This window comes from Leptonychotes weddellii, chromosome 3, assembly GCF_054177405.1.
Source record: "Leptonychotes weddellii isolate Sample4059 chromosome 3, ASM5417740v2, whole genome shotgun sequence".
In the NCBI taxonomy this organism is placed as follows: Eukaryota; Metazoa; Chordata; class Mammalia; order Carnivora; family Phocidae; genus Leptonychotes; species Leptonychotes weddellii.
This window is the reverse complement of record NC_138371.1, coordinates 57,183,904-57,204,403: the sequence shown is the minus strand read 5'-3', so window position 1 is coordinate 57,204,403 and position 20,500 is coordinate 57,183,904. Positions and strand designations below refer to the sequence as shown.

The following is a 20,500-nucleotide window of genomic DNA, read 5'->3' as shown; positions in this document are numbered from 1 at the left end:
ATAAATAAATAAATAAATAAATAAATAAATAAATAAAATCTTTAAAAAAGATTAACAGCAACCAGGTAAGTTATTTAGAAATAAATAAAGGAGGGAAAAATAGAGGAAATAGGGGAAAAGGAGAGATTTTAAAATCAAAGAAGGAGACAGAACAGTATGTCAGGAAATCAAAAAGAGAAATGAAGAAGGTATATCCAAGACAAAGATAAAAATTGCAGGAGTTTAAGAGCAAAATTATTACACAGTGTAGTGTCAATATAATAGTCAGACACACATGGCTTTTTGAATGAGAGTGCTTTTTATCTGAATCTAGGATCACCTACAAAGTGAACAAATTTGTCTCAGTTAGAATTACAAAATTTACATACCAAGCCCAAAGCAGTACCATCTGGAAAGACAGAATTTGTCAAAGGCATTAAAAAGGAGAGTTTTCAAGGGAAGAGAAGAAAACCAAATATTGCAGGATGTGCATTTCATCACCAGCAGAGGTACGGTAACAGCCTACTTCTAAGTAGGTGTGTAGAAAACCAAAGAGGAAGAAAAGAAGTGTTTGAGGGAGCTGAATCCCAGAGCACAGAGGCAGTTATAAAGAGAAACTCTGAACTGAGAAGTGAAGACCTAGATGAGGAAATGAGCCACCCCAACACTTAGTCTGCTTTGGGGACACAGCAATAAAGCCAAGTGGGATTGAGGCGCAACCACCCCCCTCGAGGGGCAGAAGCATGGTCTAGGAGAGGGCAACGAAGGAGGTACTCCCGCATAAAGTGAAGGCTAACATCTAAAGTGGGAAAGGTATACATAGCAAAGAAAACTCAAAATTGTATGGTATTTCAAAAGCATAATTTTAAAAGGAGACAACGATCTCAGGGAGGAGAAAAGGGGAAAGGGAGCCCAAGGAAACCCTAGATGTGCAATTAAAGGCAAGGTCCGAAGAACAGAAATTTACATCTTTGAACCCTGTGTGTAAGGGGAGCAGTGCCTACTGAGGAAGGTGCTCTGTCAGCTACCAAATGCTTATTCACCAGGGAGTATGACAGGAAGCTGACCCAGTCCAAAGGCAGCAGCATGTACCGCTATGCTGCCAACCAGAAAGACAGCCCAGAAGTGATTTCTTACCAACGCAGTGGCGGTTATCCACATCCAGGCTGAAGCCGAGGGTGCACCTGCAGCGGTACCCCAAACCATCATTATCTGTTCTGTGGCTGAGGACACAGACATGTCCACAGCCCCCATTGTTATCTCTGCATGGATTGCTAACTAGAGGAAAAAATACACAGGGTTAAATCTCAGTTAGAGATGGATGATTACCCGAGACATGTGAAACCACTTTGAGCCAGGTACGTGCAACAAAATAATGGTCTCGGAACACAAACACCACTGCTGTTTGCTGCTGTATACGCCCCCATGTAAGCTCTCCCACCTACCCTCAACCTGGTAGTGGCAACACACAGGATTCCCACAGCTGCTTAACTCTGGGAGTTCTCCCCAAGGTAATTACGTCTGCTAGCCTCAGTGATTAAAAAGTAACTGCCTCGGGGCACCTGGGTGGCTCAGTTGGTTAGGCGACTGCATTCAGCTCAGGTCATGATCCTGGAGTCCCAGGATCGAATCCTGCATCGGGCTCCCGGCTCGGCGGGGAGCCTGCTTCTCCCTCTGACCCTCCCCCCTCTCATGTACTCTCTCTCTCTCGCTCTCTCAAATAAATAAATAAATAAATCTTTAAAAAAAGAAAGAAAGAAAAGAAAAGTAACTGCCTCCCGGGTGACTGGGTGGCTCAGTCGGTTAAGCGACTGCCTTCGGCTCAGGTCATGATCCTGGAGTCCCAGGATCGAGTCCCGCATCGGGCTCCCTGCTCGGCGGGGAGTCTGCTTCTCCCTCTGACCCTCCCCACTCTCATGTGCTCTCTCTCATTCTCTCTCTCTCAAATAAATAAATAAAATCTTTAAAAGAAAAAAAAAGTAACTGCCTCCCCCCACAAAAAAGCTTGAGTGTTATTTTGACCATTCGTAAGATATAATGCATTAACTGTAACTCACTGGATGCATGTTTTTTAAGCAAGCCAACTTAAAATCAATGACTCTAAGAGCTAAGTATTATTATCCCAATTTTATAAAAGAGGAAGCCGAAGCTCCAGAAGGTAACACAACTTGCCCAAGATTATTCAGCAACTAAACTAGAAGTCAAATCCAGATCTGATTCCAAAACCCTACAAGCCTGCAATACAAACCAGTTTATACTTCTAAAACCCATTCTCAAAGCTGTGACTCAAAAAGCTTATTGTATACAAGCCTGTCATAGCCAAAAAGGTCACATCTGCTTTGAAAATTGTCTTCTTAGCCTTTGACTTAGTCTTTAAAATTGTCTCTTTACAAAAAATAATAATAAAATAAAACTGTCTCTTTACCTTCTCAGGTGGATTGGTTTGGGGAAACAACAAACAAATTAATTTGGATGATAAAATTGGGTAAATTTTTGGTCAAAGGCAAATAGGAATTTAGTAGCTCATGAACTGACCATTCCAAATAGAGACTTCCAAAATGTTTTCAGATATAATACGTATTTTCAGCTAAAGTTTATGTTATCCCAGGATGACTACATTGAGATGAATATCCTTCAATGTATCAATTCTAGCGGTTGGTTTTTTGTTTAAAAAAAAAAAATCAACCTAATTACTTTATGGTCTTTCTCCATCCTAAAATCAGACCCACCACTCGATGTGCAAGTTTTAAAGTAAAATCTGCCTTTCCCTAAATTACTGTTCACTGATACTAAACTTTCTATCCACACAGTTTATCGTATTTCTTTTTTTTCTGATGCACAAGCAAATACAGAAAAGAGCCATATACAGTCACAATAGTTCTGTCAACTTAAAACCTTGAAACACAAACAAGACTTACTATAAAATAACAGAAGACTAAATGGTTTCTGAATCAAAATATTTCTTTTCTTTGATAAGTGACCAGCCTATGAGACACCAAACACCAGTGGCCTATGACAGACCCAACACAAACCAAGTAACAGGTGTCACACATACTCAATGGAGAAGAAAAAAAAATCGGCTCTGACACTACCTCATATGAACACTTAGGCATGTTAGTTTCTTCTGCTAGGCCTCAGTTTCCTCAACTTTAATATTAATGGATTGAACACAAGATTTCTCCCAGTAAAATGAGGATATGTATTTTGGTTTGGTTTGGTTCATTTGCTGTCTATCCCCAGCAGTTACTGCAGGTGCCAATAAAAATCTGTAAAATACACCTCTAAGTTTCCTGTTGATTTGGCATTTTAACTCTGAAATACATCAGTTTTTTCAGAAGCCCCCATGATATACAGAGCCAATTTCAGAGAGTTTTATTAACTCTCTAGATAACCCATCATATATTTGAAAATGTCACCCAAATCTCATGAGATCACTCATCATTAATTTCCAGACCATTGAGAAAACCTTTCTACCAAGACCAGTATTAAGCAGGGTTTCCATTGTTCTGGGGCATACCGTAGGGCTGCCTGAGGGAATGGTAAACAGTCACTCCAAAGGGCTTCAGAGAAGTCTGGTGGTACTCTTGTGGACTGCTCTCTGTGAACTTGTTTGCCTTCATTACAGCCATCTTTGTCCAATCAGTAAAGAATACGTGATCTTCAAACAAGCTTATTCCAAAGGGATGAGGAATGAGTGAGCCTCCTTGGACTACTGTCTTCCTGTTACAAAAGATGTGTATCACAATTTTTTTGTTTACCTTCATTTCGATTAAAGGTGGAATTAGTTCAAGTAAATGCCTAAAAAGCTAAGTTATTTCTTGTTACAAACATAGGATATATAGAAAAATACATTTTAAGATGTGGGTATATTTTGACCTACATTTGATAGAATTCCGGATTTTCATGTGGTCTCTTGGGAAAGACCCTCGAAAATAAAATTCCAGTCCTAGTCCTAGTTTGTTCTAGATTTTTTGAAAAATTACTCGTTTTTTACATGCTTCTGATTCTATTAAGGTTGTGCCACAAAAAAAGGGGGGGCCCTACGATGTGAAATATCATTTTGTAATCCACAGGTGAAAGACTGTAGAAGGGAATGTAAATGTGGTAGCAGATACCTTCAATGGACTTCACACTGTACCATTAACCATTTCTTAGCATCAGGGAGCAGCATAGTGAGCAGAACAGTTCAACCCAGAGCAAACATACAGACCTATTCCTGATGTCACTTTGGGAAATCAAAAAGTAGTGCTACCACTTTCCCGTCTCTGCTTGATAAACTGTCTGCTCATCATACTTGCAGAGGCGGCACAGGGTGGCCAGAGCTGCTTCAGTAGAAGAAAAAGAAGTTAAAGGTGCCAAGCAAGGGAAAGAAAATCAACAGTGTCTGTCATAACTACTTCTGCATAGAAGATAATTCACTTAGGTCACATAAAGACAGTGAGGTAGAGGATGGTTCGTGAGGGAAAACTCATTTTTTTTTTCCTCTTTGCAAAATAGAAAGACCTTAAAGAAAAATCTTTTAACACTGCTGAAAACTAAAAAGCACAACAGGACTCTAAGAAAAGAACTGAAGATACTAAGGCTTGGAAACACACCAAAAACATGGGTTGCGGGGTGGGGGGGTTGAAACCAAAGGTGGCAAGTTAGCGTGCACTTTAAAACACTCAATAATGACATGGTACATTAGGATTAGAGAATGGTTTTTCCTTTGCAGTTAGCAAATTCCAGAACCCTGAATGCCACCTGCTGGCAAAGCAACGGGCAGTGACTTTATGATTTCAGCTGTACTCATGAGCTTTAATAGCTCTTTGATGTTTCTTCACAGCCAGCAAAGCCCTCAAATATTTCTGAAACTCCATTGATTGTTATGTTTTTATATTTTACTTTAACCTTAGCATAAAAATATCTAGACTATCTAATAATATCAAAACACCTGTGAAAGAGAAAAAAAAAATAGGCAATTTCTCAATTGTTTTTATATGACTTATTGGGTTGGTTGATATTTTTTCATTAAATTGATTCACATTCTCATTATGGGAACCAGTTTTAATGATGAGAAGTCATAGTATCAATACCCAATCACTTTATTTAACCAGGTAGAGTTTGTTCTAAGAATATGAAATCCAGTGGCAGACTGTGATACCATCCTTACAAAATAGAGATAAAGAGAAAACAAAACTATAATATTCCTTCCATTGAGAAAACAATACAATAAAATCAAGTAATTTGGAAAAATTAAATTGGCCAGCTTATTTTCTGAATCCACAAAGAGTAGTTTTGACAAATTTAAAAACCGTGTTTTAACCAGTTTTTGAAAATACCAAAAGCAGAGAAACTAGTTAACAATTTAATTTATAGTTAACTCTCATCAGACTAAGAAGATGAAATAAAAAGTATGCCGTATTATGTTCAAATATTCTAAGTATCTTTGAAGTATATCAGGTAAAAATACAAGCCAGAATTTCTCTTTGAAATTTGAAATACATAAGGGCAGAGTAAAGTCCAATTAATTCCCACCAGCTAATGTTAAATAAATAATAAAACTTATTTATTCACTGGGAGAAAATTAGTAAGCTAAAAGATAAAGTGATCTTCGGAGACAAACCATAAGGGACCCAGAGAAATAAATGGACTCAGGAGTGAATGAAAATAATGTGCTTCATCTGGGAGTTGGGGAGAAGTTGGGGAGGAGAAATCGAAGAATAACTGCTCTAAGTAACATTTAATGAATGCTATCATGGAACACGAGGGAAGTTAACAACAAACCACCCCCCCCACCGCAAAAATGTCACTTCACACAAATGTCAACACAAAAGTCATTCAAGATGTAATTCTGGTCCCTCTGTATCCCTCTCCATAAATTTTATGTACTTTCCCCCAAACTTATGAAGCTATAAAAAAATACTTCTTACCTTTGAATTCCATCGTAAGTTACAGTCTCAATGTAATCAAAACGGCAGTCGACCCAGTAAACACGCTTTGATACTATATCCAGAGTTATCCCAGCAGGCCATCCCAGCTTTGTTTTTACCAAGTCTTTACGGTTGGTGCCATCCATGAAAGCCCTTTCCACCTTAGGTTCCCCAGAAAGGCTCTCCCAATCGGAGAAAAATAAGTAACTACAAAAGACAAATAAAAGATGAAAGTCAGTTATTTTACAAGTTTATCTGGAAAATACTGTTTTTGGTTGCATGTTTGGATCAATGGAAATTTCCTCTAGCTGATTAGAGAACATGGGAGTATAGAACAATAACAAAAAAAAAAATCAGAAACTATGGGGGCCAATCAGGAGAGTCAACAACTCCAAATAGCAACTATGAAAATGCACTAATACGGCAGCCTCAAAATTCATATCCATCTTCTTAACTTTCTGCCCTGACTCCTGGCTCTGCCTTTTACTTCTCTTTTTTACACCCAGGAAAACTTACATTTTAAAATAAGCTATCAAATCATTTCCCTCCCTAATTCCCCATTGTAAGACATAGTCTAGAGAACATATCCATTATTTTCAAGGAAAGATAGCAAGATATCATCAAGTAGGAATGAATAATCACCATTCACCAACGTTTCAGTAGCCTGAAGTTCATGCAAGCATTCTAAGAACCAACTCTGAAAATCTAGGAGAAATCGAAGTCTCCTATAACTGCACTCAAACATGGACATTAGGAAAATTTGAATTTACACCTGGAGACGAGTGAGCATTTGTTTTGATGTGGTGATTCACACTGAACAACTTGTAATGAGGTATTAGCATTGTCATCTCAATCCCAGTTTGTAACAAGTAAGTGCTAAAGGGATAGCCCCAATCTTCTTTCCCCTCTTTAAAATAATTTGCAGCTAAATCATGTTAGAATGATCATCTGGTAATGGTGAATCACAAGTTAACATTTAGGTTTAACAATATTATTAGGTTGAGTCAGAACAGAGTCCCGTCTCTCTGCCAGGCAAATGTGGCAAACACTAAAAATAAAATTCATACCCCAAAAAATCACATATTCTTAGTACACCAGTGGTATACTCATTTAAAGCTTATATGAATGGAGATATAAAATAAACATGGGTTCTAGAGTACAGACCCTATAAGAAATCAGAACTAACTAATCCAGGGGATCTTTTACCTATAGGGAGAGATAAAGCTTCAAAAATACTAAAATCAGTATGTTTTCACATCACTTACCCAACAGTTGGGTCCACGGCAATTCCTCTAGGATGCCCCAAGTTTCCAGTTATAAGGATAATCCGATGGCTTCCATCCAAATTTACCATATCTATGCGGTTGACCTTGACCTCTACCAAATAAAGTTTATTATTAATCCAGTCCACAGCTAGATTCTCTGGATCATCAAGAGAAACAACTTCTTGGATGTTTAAGCCATCAATGTCAACTGAAAAAACCTGAAAGAACACCCAAAATTACACTTCTTAAAACTGTGGGCACTGTTTTTCGTATATTCATTCAGTATATCTATGTTGTACCAATCAGTCATTCAGACTTTAAAAAAAAAAAAAAATCACTGATACTTGTTAAAATATTTTATATCCTGGGCTACTGGGGAGAAAAAAAGTTTCTTTAAAAGTGTATGTAAGGCAAACATAAAAAGTTGGATTTTTTTTTTTAATCCCACATTTCTAATTCTTGATAGCTATTGAAAAGTTTAAGGAATGTGGAGGTGGTGGTGATGGTTTGTTTTGATTTTTAGCTGTAATCGAGTCAGAACTGTTAATAATCCAAATTTGCAATTTTTAGAAATTTTACGCAAGTTACCACTTATTTGAATTAAAATTTTATTAATAGTACAAGGAAATGTAAGAGGAAGAAATAAAATGTCATAACTCTTAGAGGTCTCTAAAATTTATGTTTTAAAAATCTCTGTTGCCATCACTCAAAGTTGCAATTAAATCTATCACACTTTCCAAGTAAGACAGCATAATGAAATTTTGGCTGTTAAACAAAATGCTGTCAATATTTGTTACCCAATCTTCAATTACAGTTCCATTTAGAAGATGCAGGTAAAATCTGATTTTTATCATCCAAGGAAGCAGAGTCCTTTTTACATTTTAAATGATCAAGTTTCAAAAATTACTACCAAATATCTATCCAGTTTTGAAAGAATGTCTACTATTTCTTTTAATTAGGCTTTTGGACTCCATTTCGAATAAAATTAAAAGTTGCTCAAGGCTAATCCATATAATAGACTGCTTTGTTTAATAGGTCACATGTAACAGTATAGCATGGAAAAGGTGCTGATTAACATAAAATATCTCAAGGGCCTTTTTTGTTAGAAAACAAAAGAACTTTCCCTTCCACTCCCCCAAAAATGAAAAGCTATCAACACTCTGTGTTTGGAGTTCTATCAGCTCCCAAGCTATACTCCTGAAATTTCTATTTACCTTATCTTGCACAGTGTCAGTCCAAAAGACTCTGTGTAGGTGATAGTGAAAATCCACACCCACAGCCACTCCGTGATTCTGAGACTGTACCAACATCGCAAAGGTCCTTCCATGAATATCACCAATCAGCAAATCCCGACCATTGGAGAAGATAATGGAGGCTTGCTCAGCTAAATGTGAAGAAGGAAGGCATTATCACTCCTTCAAGTGAACAAACCTACGCATCTCACCCTTTCAGGCAAACTTACAACTGATATGCTTCCTGCCTTTTCAAATACTTCTTCTATGTTACCTTATTTGATTTTAAAATAAATTTCTGAGGCAGGCATATAGGTGTCATTCTATCCAGTTTACAGATAAGCAAACTGAGGCGCAAAAATGCTTGATGAAGTGTCCAAAATCACAGTAAGTCTGGAGCAGAGTCTACCAAGAACTTGAGTGTTTGGACTGCTAGTTCCATGCACTTTCAGTGACACAGAGGGGACTACTTCAGGTATTTTCAAGAATCCTCTATGATACTGGCATCTAACCCAGCAACTTCAGATTGTGTAAAGCACAGAACATATTTTATGGATTACTGGGAAATCACTCTGTGAAAAACATGCCAATGATGGATCCAAATCTCCTTTACCTACATACACACAAGCATGCAAAATGACAAATGAATATCAAGGTTTTCACTGCAGTCTTGTTTGCAATAGCAAAGGATAAAAAAAAAAGATATAAAAGCCCATCAGTAGGGGACAAGTTAATAATGTACATCAAAAAAATGGAATATTACGCCACTAGAAAAAAAAAAAAAGAATGAGGAAGAAGTCTCTGTGTTGATACACTGCATGTATAGTTTACTACCATAATCCATAAATAGAATTAGATACCTGTATTTGTACATTCTTATTTATGTATTTGACAGTCTCTAGAATTAAAATAAACAATGATCAATTATGGGAGAAGGGAAGTGGAGAGTGGTCCCAGAGAGGAACAGAGATTTGGAAAAAGACATTTTTATAATTTAGAATTTCTAAACATATGAATTTATTATCCTTTCAAAGTAAATACATTTTAATTGTTAAAAATCAGCTGTACAAAGAGTTAGTAAACAGCAAATCAGATATTTCTACACAAAAATAACCTGGAAATGGGTCATTTATCATTTCTAGGAGTAGATGTATTTCAGAAGGCCACCAAAGGAACTTCAAGATCATGTGCGAAAAAAACAATTGGAAAAAAGGAACAAAGATCTTCTTATCCAGAAATGCATGGTGACAAAATGGTGGTGGGGGGGGGGGTAGGTATCATTTTTTAACAGATTTTCCCCATGACTTTTCAGTACTACAGTACTTAGATTAATTCCAACAAAACACCCAGAATGAGTGCATTCCCCAAAATTCCAATCCAAATCTCAGAGGTCCATTTTCAATCACTCCTAAATTTTTCATCAACAATGCCAAAATTATTTCTATAGATACTTGTCACCCATGTTTGTGGTAAATTAATTAAAATTTAAATGTCCAAGTAATCCAAAATAGGCAAAAAGTGTATTCCACAATCAAATGTGGTAGCTGACACAAAAGCTCTGACACAAAGTGTACAAGCAACCAATTAAAAAAACAAAAAACAGTGACTAATGGTCATGATTAATCCGTAAATTGGTCCTAATACTCAAAATACAAAATTAATGTGGACCCGTTCTTCTGGCAGCAAGGCCCACTCCTAATTTGTGATGATAAAACCCTGCTATCCAAATAAATGCTGGTACTTCTTTTGTCATCTGCTATGGAAGGAGGATATTCGTCGTAAGTTTCCTGTTCAGAGATATGGCAAGTGTCCTTAATTTACTTACAGGAAGTATTAGCTTTGCAATGCCGTTGATGCTCCAAGACATACCCTTCTGCACAGTGGCACTGGTGATGGGCAACTCGGTCTTCACACATCTGGTCACAAACTCCCCATATCTGGCAATCATTAAAATCTGCCACATGGGAGATAAACATTTGTAATCTTGTTTACCAGCATTTTTTGAGCACACCCTGACAAAAATCTTGGACCAGCTATACAAGAATATGGTGAGGCCCATATCTAAATAAGCACCCTCTGGAGGTAGCACAGATTCTAGGCATACAATAAAAAATAGGAATTCAGAACGGGCATCTTCATACTACAGAAAATCCAAAAGCATTTAAACAGTTTTTTTTTTTTAATCTACACAAAGGATACTTTTACAGAAGATGCACAGCACTGCTTAGATTCACTGCCCCGTGGTATTGCATTTAATTTACTAATGTTGGTTTACCATCTGAATTTTGGTGTAAATTCTTCCCTTCAAAACTGCTTTCCAGTATAGTAGGCACTAGCCCGCTATGGCTTCTTAAATTTATTTAGATTAATTAAAATGAAATAAAATTAGTAATTCAGATTCTTAGTCCTGCCACATTTCAAGTGATTAATAGCTACATGGGCTCAGTGGTTACCATACTGGAAATGTAGATATAGCACATTTCCACCACGGCAGAAAGTTCTACTGGACAGTGCTATAGCAGAATAAAGTAAGACCTGCCTTATAGCCATCCCCTCAAAAAGACACAAAATTCTGAATAAAGTATTTGGAAAGATCCATTTACCCAGCTGCCTTTCCTCTGATGTCAAAAATTATAACCAAAATTAAATTTAAATTAGTCTTAAGACATGAAAAGTATCTTCTCCTTATTCATTAACTTAATATTCATTCATTTAATAAGTGTTCATCACATGACAGAGCTTTTTATTGTCACCATAGTCCTAGTTCTACTGTGTAAAAAGAGATTCAATGAAATTGACATATAAACAATACAACAAAGGAGGAAGGGAGTGAGTGGAACAACACAAGATATAAAGGGTCTTTCTCAAAGACTGTACAGTTTAAGGGGCACAAAAATTGTCCTATCTTGGTAGATTGGTGCCAAATATTTCATTGACCCTCCAAGTTCACATCCACACTTCACCCTCCTTCATCCTGTGCGCTGCTTCCCTGGGAGGAAAACCATCACAGCCCATACCAACAGGTTCTCAGTAAATTATAATTTCTGAAAGCATTGGACCCTCAGGTCTAGAATTCTCCACATTACTTGGATCTGATTACACTTGCAGCAAATATCAGAGTTGGGACTCGGGTTCTACCATAACATCGCACAACTCCCCAGTTACAAAGCTCGAGAATTTCCTGGGATCAAGCTAATGTTTCCAATTTTCCCTCAAGACCAAATATAACAACATGGGCCTGCAGATCTTTCTTTCCAAGAACTGTGACTAACCAAAGGAAAAAATTAATCCAATTTGGACATGACAAGGTGAAAGGCATGTGGGTATGAATAAAAGGCCCTTCATGATTTATCTCTTCTGTGTCCTTGCCTCAGCCCTGAGACAGCACCACCTGAGGCTTCACCTCAGTAGAAATGAAAAGTACAGGATATTCGCCCTCAAATTCCCAGAATGTCATGACCTCATTTTGAATGCAAGACTGATGAAAATACGCTTAAGGGTCTGGAGTCATCCCGGGAGCAGGAGTTCTGATGTCAAACAGAAGAAAACCAAAGGTGAAGAAGTCATAACTAGGAATTCGTGGGTGTGAATGCCCTTCCTATCACCTGGGCTACAAACACTTTAACGTTTGAATGAGTGTATAAAATCACTGTCACTTTTAATGACTGAATAAGATTATAGTCTCCACGACGGAGGAAAATGAAGGCTAATTAATATCCATCATTAACCAAAGTGAAAACCAGAAAAATGAAAGTAGACTTGAGGCTTTTCATGAGAATAGGAAAGTAGTGGAAACTGTATAAATCCCTAAAACACTACTTTATAATACCACCTCCCACCACATTACCTTTATCTATTTTTCTTGCCTTTTCATTCTTTGTTGCCTCGTACCAACAGATCCTGCTTTGAAAATAGTTCAAAAACTCCTTTTTAGCTTAGACCTCCTTGGACACCCTCTGATCCCTCTGGCTGCCTGAAATCCCACCATGCTGAATGACCTCCCTGCCCTAACTCTGCACCACGATGTCATTCTGTCGCCAAACAGCATGTCCCGTCAATCAGAAACAATAACCCTGGGTAAACTGCTTCAACACGCCTCAGAGGCTCCAGAGCCAGGTCAAGACTACCAGAGGCAGATGAATGGTGGAAGGACACAAGATTTCGTGTCAGGATTACTCAATTTTATTCTTGATTACCACCGAGGCATTCACTGGGGAGCCATGTCTAAGATGATAAATGTTGCATAGGTTTCCAACACCTGAAGCCATGCAGAGTATTACAGCCGTACAAAGAGTATTTGTTGAATTGAAATGCTTGAAAGAACAAACAAAAACAATTTCCCTAAAAGCTCAGCTGAAACAAGTGTAACCGGTTTTATAATGTCACGTATTAAAATTAACGAGTTCTCTTTACAAAGAACAAAGTATCTTCTGTGAAATAAATTTTAACAGATCTTCAAAACTCAGGGGCAAAGAACACATCCTTGAAAAACAGGGAAGATCACAGAAAAGATCTCTATAGGTGGCAGGGGGCCTAACACAAAAGCCCTCCACCGCAGACTTTTGAGCTCATCTCCAAATGAAGTTATCTGTACTAACATCCCAGGCACATACTGCAGGGATTAAAAATGTTCATCATGGAATTTAAAACTAGTGACGCAGTTATCAGCCCACACCACTTCTAGTGTGAATTGGGTGTGTTCTATAAATCCTGAAATTATCTTGTGCCACAGCATAATACTGGAATTTTCTACATTACATTTATTAATAGGCTCAATGTAAAAAACTTTATAATGACAGCTTTTCATTTATTTCAGACTGCAAAACAAAGTGGCCCAGACCTCTGACATACAAGTAGCCTTAGACACTTGGAAATATAACCCAAAGCTCATCACAGACTTAGATATTGGGGGAAAAAAGTGTTGGAAAATGTGCTAACTAGATGCTAGAGTGCCCCCAAAAAAGCGGGGGGGTGGAGCCTAAGAACAGGTTGTCAGGCATCACAAGACTAAACTAGGGATTCTGAAAGAGCAATCACTTTTACTGAAAAGACTTCACGGCCTATCAAGTTCCAAATGCAAGGCAGCCCAGCCCCATCTCCTCTTCGGGGGTTGAAGAGGAAAAAAAGAGAAGCTGATGAAATACTGAGAATGTGGCTTCTGGTATTTCTATTGGAATTCCTTTTCTACTAAGAGAAAGGAGAAATGCCTAGAGAACTAAAAGACTGGAAATCGAATTGGCAGCTGGGTGGCAATAAGGGGGGGCGGGGGGGGAATGGTGGAGGAGCCTGACATTTGCCAAAGACAAAGGAGCAGGCTCACACCCACGGATGAGCACCACTCTGAAGAAAAGGGCACGCTGCCTTCGCAGCAATGCCAGGCAGCACTGCCAGGGGTTCCAAAGTCAGAAAACCACCTAACAATTGAGGATGTTCATGTGAAAAGTATTTTAAAATCACTTGAATGCATCCCCAATGTGATGATGGTGATGATAATGATAACGTTGGCAATAATAAAACACGAAAAGTGTCCTGATTTCATTTAATGCCTGTTGCAGATCACACTCTTTTATTTAGAGAAGCTTTCAAATGATTAGAAATTTGGGGGCTTAATAATTCAGAATTGTCTCTGAGGTTTCAGAATCTCTTGGGGTGACTTGCATAAAGCACAGGCCGTGTCTCATATTCATGTCTTGTCGTGTGACACGTCTTCTATCCAACAAGCAACTATACTGTTACTTAAGAGGAGCAATCAGATAGTGGGCAAACTTTGGGGCATGGCCCCGATACCAGAAACCTAAAATTACCTCCTAAAATTACCAAGGACAACATCACTTGGATTGCTTTACTAGATCTAAAAATCTTGTTTTTCTTGACATATGACACATAAATGAGCCCCATTATTATGGTTCTCAATAACACTGAGGAATAGATTTTCTCAAAAGTTCCAAATTTGTAAACCAAATTTGTGGCATTAAATTTAAGATCAACCATGTTTGATAATCAAGTTAGTTGGAAGCCGCGAGCTGAGACTAAAGACTGAATAACATTTATCCAAATTCAATACTGTTGACCAAATTATATTAATATTTTGGAAATTACTTCAGAAGAAGCACTTTTGTAAAAAGTATTATGTATGCCATGTCTGTTTTTTTTCAGAAAGCCCTGAAGAATCCCATATTTCTAAGGAATATCAAAAGAACACAAATATCCTGGGAAAAATCTGAATCATCTATATTTTGGAGATCTAGATGATTACCAAACTTAATTTTTTTAAAGGATTTATTTATCTATCTATCTATCTTAGAGAGAGAGCATGGGGGGGCAGGGGAGAGAGAGGGAGAGAAAATCTCAATCAGACTCCGCACTGAGCGCAGAGCCCTGATGCTCAGGCTTGATCCCATGACCCCAAGACCTGAGTTGAGACCAAGAGTCCACCACTTAACCAACTATACCACCCAGGTACCCCTACCAAATTTAATTTTAATGAATCATTACAGTTGCCTTCCAGATGCCTTTTTGCTAACACCAGTAAAAACAAAGTTGTTGTTTTGTTTTGTTTTTTAAAACCCCTTTGGACACTTTCTGCTAATAGGTTTATTGTTTATGTATCAAAAATCAGAAAGAAGGAGGGGCACCTGGGTGGCTCAGTCAGTCAAAGTCTGACTCTTGATTTCAGCTCAGTCATGATCTCAGGGTCGTGAGATCAAGCCCCACGTCCAGCTCGCACTGGGCGTGGAGCCTGCTTAAGATTCTCTCTCTCCCTCTTCCTCTGCCCCTCCCCCCACCTCTTAAAAAAATCACAAAGAAGGAAAAAGAAAGAGCATTAAAAATTCATTTTTCAAATCCTAAAAAACTGAAAATTGATACTTGGCCATAGTAGTCTCCCATCATAAGATCCCATCCTAATCACAGAAGGATGCAAAGCCAGCTCACATCAGAATCAAAAATTTCCTAATGGGAGAAATCATTCTTATAATTCAGGTAAGAGAGATGTGAGAAATATTTGGTGAACCAGCATCTAGTTCAATGCCAGCCAAATGAAGGAAAATGATAGTGTTTGTCCTTGAACAAAGCTTTAAGAAGCTTCAAGTAGAGGTGAAAATAAATGGAATTAACAGCCAGCCTGACATGGGCACTGACTGGCCACTGTGGTCAGCGGGGCAGTGAGCTGATGATCCTCTGCTGTTCGGTGACCACTCTTTAGTTGCTGGATCCTGAAGAGGTTTGAGATCCTTGAGAAGAGGCCAAGGGGGGGTCAGGGTAGGGTAGTTGATGGGTTCAGACAGCGGTTATTTACCAACCACATGGATGTATTCCAGTATTGAACGACCAGTATGGCCACACCAACCCTGCTTCCGAATACTTGAGAAGAAAACACAAAAGACTTCATCCTTCATCTGGGTGGAGATAGGTATCCATGGAGCTAGTCAACTCACTCAAAAGAACTACTCTTTTGCCTTGTGCACCTCACAAAAGTTACTCTGAGTTAAAACTTCGTATTGCCCAGGTTTTCTATGGCGACTGTGTTACTCTTTGTTATAAAGACTGCCACTCCCATCCACAAGCACAAACACCTTGATGTCGGAGATCACAGAAGCCATGAGTGCCGCAGCACTGTGACAAGACACTAGACACTCCCACTTGTCACTTACCGACACAGCTGCGGGTATTATTTTGGTCAACGATAAAACCTGGGGGACAGTAACACATCCCTCCATTCGGTGACATGTGGCATTGGTACTCACAGCTCAGTAGAGAACACAAATTCACATCTAAACAGAGAAAAACACTTTGTTAAGTGAATGGTGACCTCTGGACAAGACTGATGTACCTGTAACAGAAAAGCGTCTTTTATCAAACCTAAAAGCTAAGTAAGCATGTAGTAGAGGCACAGAAATTATTAGCCTTCAAGCCTTACTGCTTTATTATGCAAGAAAAGCTCAACTCGTATTTTTAATAACTCCCTTTTAAAATTATAACTGTGCAAGTATAAGTCATCTTAAGTGCTGTTTACAGAAAAATCGGGTCATAAGTCTATCTTTTTGTCTACATAATAGAGAAAGTCAAGAACTCTCAAGTGACTGGAATGAGAATAACATTAGGGGTGCCTGGGTGGCTCAGTCGGTTGAGCATCTGCCTTCGGCTCAGGTCATGGTCCCAGGGTCCTGGGATCGAGTCCCGCATCGGGCTCCCTGCTCTGCCGGAAGCCGGCTTCTCCCTCTCCCTCTGCCTGCCACTCTGCCTATCTGTGCTCTCTCTCTATCTCTCTGTCAAATAAATAAATAAATAAAATCTTTAAAAAAAAAGTTAACCATGGCAACTTCTAAACAACTACTAGATAATTTATAGAGCACACTACTGATGAAGTCAAGGTCATAAATTGTATTCCCTTACAGGACAGTCAATTGTCCACATAGTTGAGAGAGTAATGGTGGAGGGATATTCTACAGTCACAGAAAAAGAAAAAAGAAAAACTAATTCAAGGTACATGTCCCAGAAACCAGAAACTTCTTTTTTGAGTATAGCCAGGTTTTTTCTTAAGTATAAGCCAGGAAATAAAATCTCCGGAACATCTTTAAAATCATGAAAATTGCCATTAAAACCATTCTGCCTGGGGGAAGGAAAAAAACACCACAAATATTTTGTAGCTCCTCCTATCAAGAAATGGAGTCTGGGGCGCCTGGGTGGCTCAGTTGGTTAAGTGACTGCCTTCGGCTCAGGTCATGATCCTGGAGTCCCTGGATCGAGTCCCGCATCGGGCTCCCTGCTCAGCAGGGAGTCTGCTTCTCCCTCTCCCACTCCTCCCTCTTGTGCTCTCTCCCTCTCTCTCTCTGACTCTCTCTCTCAAATAAATAAATAAAATCTTTAAAAAAAAAAAAAAAGAAAAAAGAAATGGAGTCTGTTTCATCAATCCATTGAATCTGGACTTGGCCAATCACACATTTAGCAAACGTGACCTAAGAAGAGATTTAAAAGAGCTTCCACACTAGGGTTCACCTTTTCTACTATCATGTGGAAAAATACTAGCCTGAGCTTTTAGTGCAACAGCCTCAACACATGAGTGAGCTGGTCTAGGCTGCAAGAACTTCCTAGCCAACCCACAGCACTATGAGAAATAATAAATATTTGTTTGTGTAAGCCAGTATGCCTTGGGATAGTTGTGCAAACACTGATATTCTCTGTATTTGGGAATCTATTATAGAAAAACAGAAACATCTTTATTTGAAAGCTATCCAGATAAATTTCCATACTCACCACAATATCGCCCTTTGGTGCTATTGTTTTCGTCTTCTCCTCCTGGACAATCTAAAGTCCCATCACAAACATTTACAATTGGGATGCATTTTCCAGACTCTGGACAAGCCCATTCTCCTGGGTAGCATTCACGAACATGGTGACTACTGCTTTCTGCAGGGGAGGAGTAAAAGAATCATAGGCCACATGAGAGGTGGAGCCAGGTAGAGTCTTTTAAAAATCAATGGATAAGAGGGAATACAGATCAGGTGGACAAGAGAAGTCTACAAATGACCTAAACTGGTAATTTTTTAAAATTTAATTTAATTTTATTATTTTATGTTAGTCACCAACAGTACATCATTAATTTTTGATGTAGTGTTCTATGATTCATTGTTTGCATATAACACCCAGTGCTCCATGCAATACGTCCCTCCTTAATACCCATCACCAGGCTAGCCCGCCCCCCTACCCCCCTCCCCTCTAAAACCCTCAGATTGTTTCTCAGAGTCCATGGTTCGTCTCCCCCTCCGATTTCCCCCCCTTCATTTTTCCCTTCCTTCTTCTAATGTCCTCCATGCTATTCCTTATGTTCCACAAATAAGTGAAACCATATAACTGACTTTCTCTGCTTGACTTATTTCACTTAGCATAATCTCCTCCAGTCCCATCCATGTTGATGTAAAAGTTGGGTATTCATCCTTTATGATGGTGAGTAATATTCCATTGTATATATGGACCACGTCGTCTTTATCCATTCATCTGTTGAAGGGCATCTCGGCTCCTTCCACAGTTTGGCTATTGCGGACATTGCTGCTATGAACATCGGGGTGCATGTGGCCGTTCCTTTCCCTACATCTGTGTCTCTGGGGTAAATACCCAGTAGTGCAATTGCTGGGTCATAGGGTAGCTCTATTTTTAATTTTTTGAGGAACCTCCACACTGTTTTCCAAAGTGGCTGTACCAACTTGCATTCCCACCAACAACTGGTAATGTCTAACACTACTACTGGTCTTTTATTGGGATTCTAAGAAGTGACAAATTAAGTTCCATTCTTTCTAAGGTAGGCAGTCCTCAGCCTGGTTTTAAGAGTAAGAAGAGACATAGGCCTGAATTATCGAACAAACTAGATTAATAACCCCTAGAAGAAACTTCTGTTATTTAAATCATGAATTACAGAACTAGATAATACCAAGAGTCCTGAGTTTTTAATTCTGTTTTTGTTTTTGTCTTTTTTGGGGGCGGGGGGGAGCTATTTGATTTTTTTTTCCTTTAGTGCAATGTCAACAATGTAAGAAAACCTATGACTGAACTGTAGGGAGAATACTTCTTGGACTACCAAAACCAATGGCTCTTCCCCAAGCATCACTCTTACTATACTTGCTTAACAGTGTGGGTGTTAGGAACTTCTCAACTGTTGGGACTACTACTGGTGAGGGAGGTGCTATCACTGGAATTTCCTTCTCAGAGACTCTTGAAACAATTCCCTGGGTAGAAGACCTTCCTGCAACTACCAATCCCTACTTCTTTCTCACATGTTCCCCAGGTGGCCTCCCTTCTACCACTGGATGTCAGTGACCCATGTGGTTGAAAATCTGAATTTGAAAACAAAAAACTGAACTCTTACCAAGGTGCAAAGTCATTTTTAAAGGTTATAAGGTCAAGGCAAATCACATTTCCCCCTACTTTCCTTCCTTCCCCACCCTACTTCTTCTATACAAATAAACCTAGTTAAAATAAGCAGTCTCCAAAGGAAAAAGTCAGCATGTGTTACAGAAGGGGGACAGACTGCCCCACCTATTTTACTTTAATGATAAGAGGGAAGAGATTATAATTTATACTGTATTTGAGTTCAGTGTCTTTTTTAAGAAAAGCTAGTGAAGTCACCTCCTCTTCCCCACCAAGTTACTTAACCCACAGCCAATCCCGAGACTTGCTCGTCACACAGATAATTTCTAACAAGGGAAGTAGGAATACAAGTTCTGGAAAACACTTTAAGAAAATGCTTTCCAGGGACGCCTGGGTGGCTCAGTCGGTTAAGCGTCTGCCTTCGGCTCAGGTCATGCTCCCAGGGTCCTGGGATCGAGCCCCGCATCGGGCTCCCTGCTCGGCGGGGAGCCTGCTTCTCCCTCTCCCACTCCCCCTGCTTGTGCGCTCTCTCTCTCTCTCTGACAAATGAATAAATAAATACATTTTTAAAAAAGAAAAGAAAAGGCTTTTCATTCAGAATCTCTTCTCCTCCTTACCGCATCCATTTTCATCGCTGTTATCCTTACAGTCGTTCTCTCCGTCACAAACCGAGTTTTGACTAATGCAGTAGCCGCTGTGGCAAGTGAACTGGTTGCCTCTGCAGGTCTCATAGGCTGGAAGGAAACAACAGCTGCACTCCAAAGACACAAATCACTTGGGAAAAATTAAAGAGTTCACCTCACCGCCTAAACTTCTGTCAAGTATGTTGACAGAAAAAAAAAAAAATACAGGAAAGAAAATGGGGAAGAGAAGGAAAAAAGGGGAGAAAAGGAAGAAAACATAGCAGCAGCTTTGGGTCAAGGAAATGAAGTCAGGTGCCAGTCTATGTTTCTCAAGATTACAAACAAGGCAGTTTGCTGTAGGTTGATGCAGAGCAAAGAATGCAGACCGATAAAGGTGCTCCAGGCATGGCAGTGACCAACATGCCCTTACTTTATCACAAGCACTGAAACTGCCATCCAGGACCAAATGAGTCACCCGTTCCATGTTGTCACATTCTCTTTAATCCAGTCACTGAAATAAGCCCAGGGGCCAGCAGGGAAATCAGGCATGGCTCATAAAAAGTTAGGGTGATACCCAAAATACTTAACAAGACATAGGTGCCAACCAGTCAAAACGGGTGTGGTAA

The 20,500-nt window shown here is 39.1% G+C and overlaps 1 protein-coding gene across 1 annotated transcript in view; it reads right to left on the bottom strand.

Annotated features, from left to right (window-relative positions):
* LRP2 (LDL receptor related protein 2) overlaps window positions 1–20,500 on the bottom strand; it is a 199,144-nt gene that overhangs the window by 121,451 nt on the left and 57,193 nt on the right. The window contains exons 7-15 of the mRNA XM_081814243.1: window positions 19,869–19,985; window positions 17,644–17,796; window positions 16,041–16,160; window positions 10,214–10,342; window positions 8,371–8,540; window positions 7,157–7,374; window positions 5,892–6,098; window positions 3,497–3,699; window positions 1,117–1,257 (exon numbers count right to left, since the gene is read on the bottom strand). Coding sequence (XP_081670369.1) covers window positions 1,117–1,257; window positions 3,497–3,699; window positions 5,892–6,098; window positions 7,157–7,374; window positions 8,371–8,540; window positions 10,214–10,342; window positions 16,041–16,160; window positions 17,644–17,796; window positions 19,869–19,985 — 1,458 coding nt within the window. The remainder of the gene's footprint in view (window positions 1–1,116; window positions 1,258–3,496; window positions 3,700–5,891; window positions 6,099–7,156; window positions 7,375–8,370; window positions 8,541–10,213; window positions 10,343–16,040; window positions 16,161–17,643; window positions 17,797–19,868; window positions 19,986–20,500) is intronic.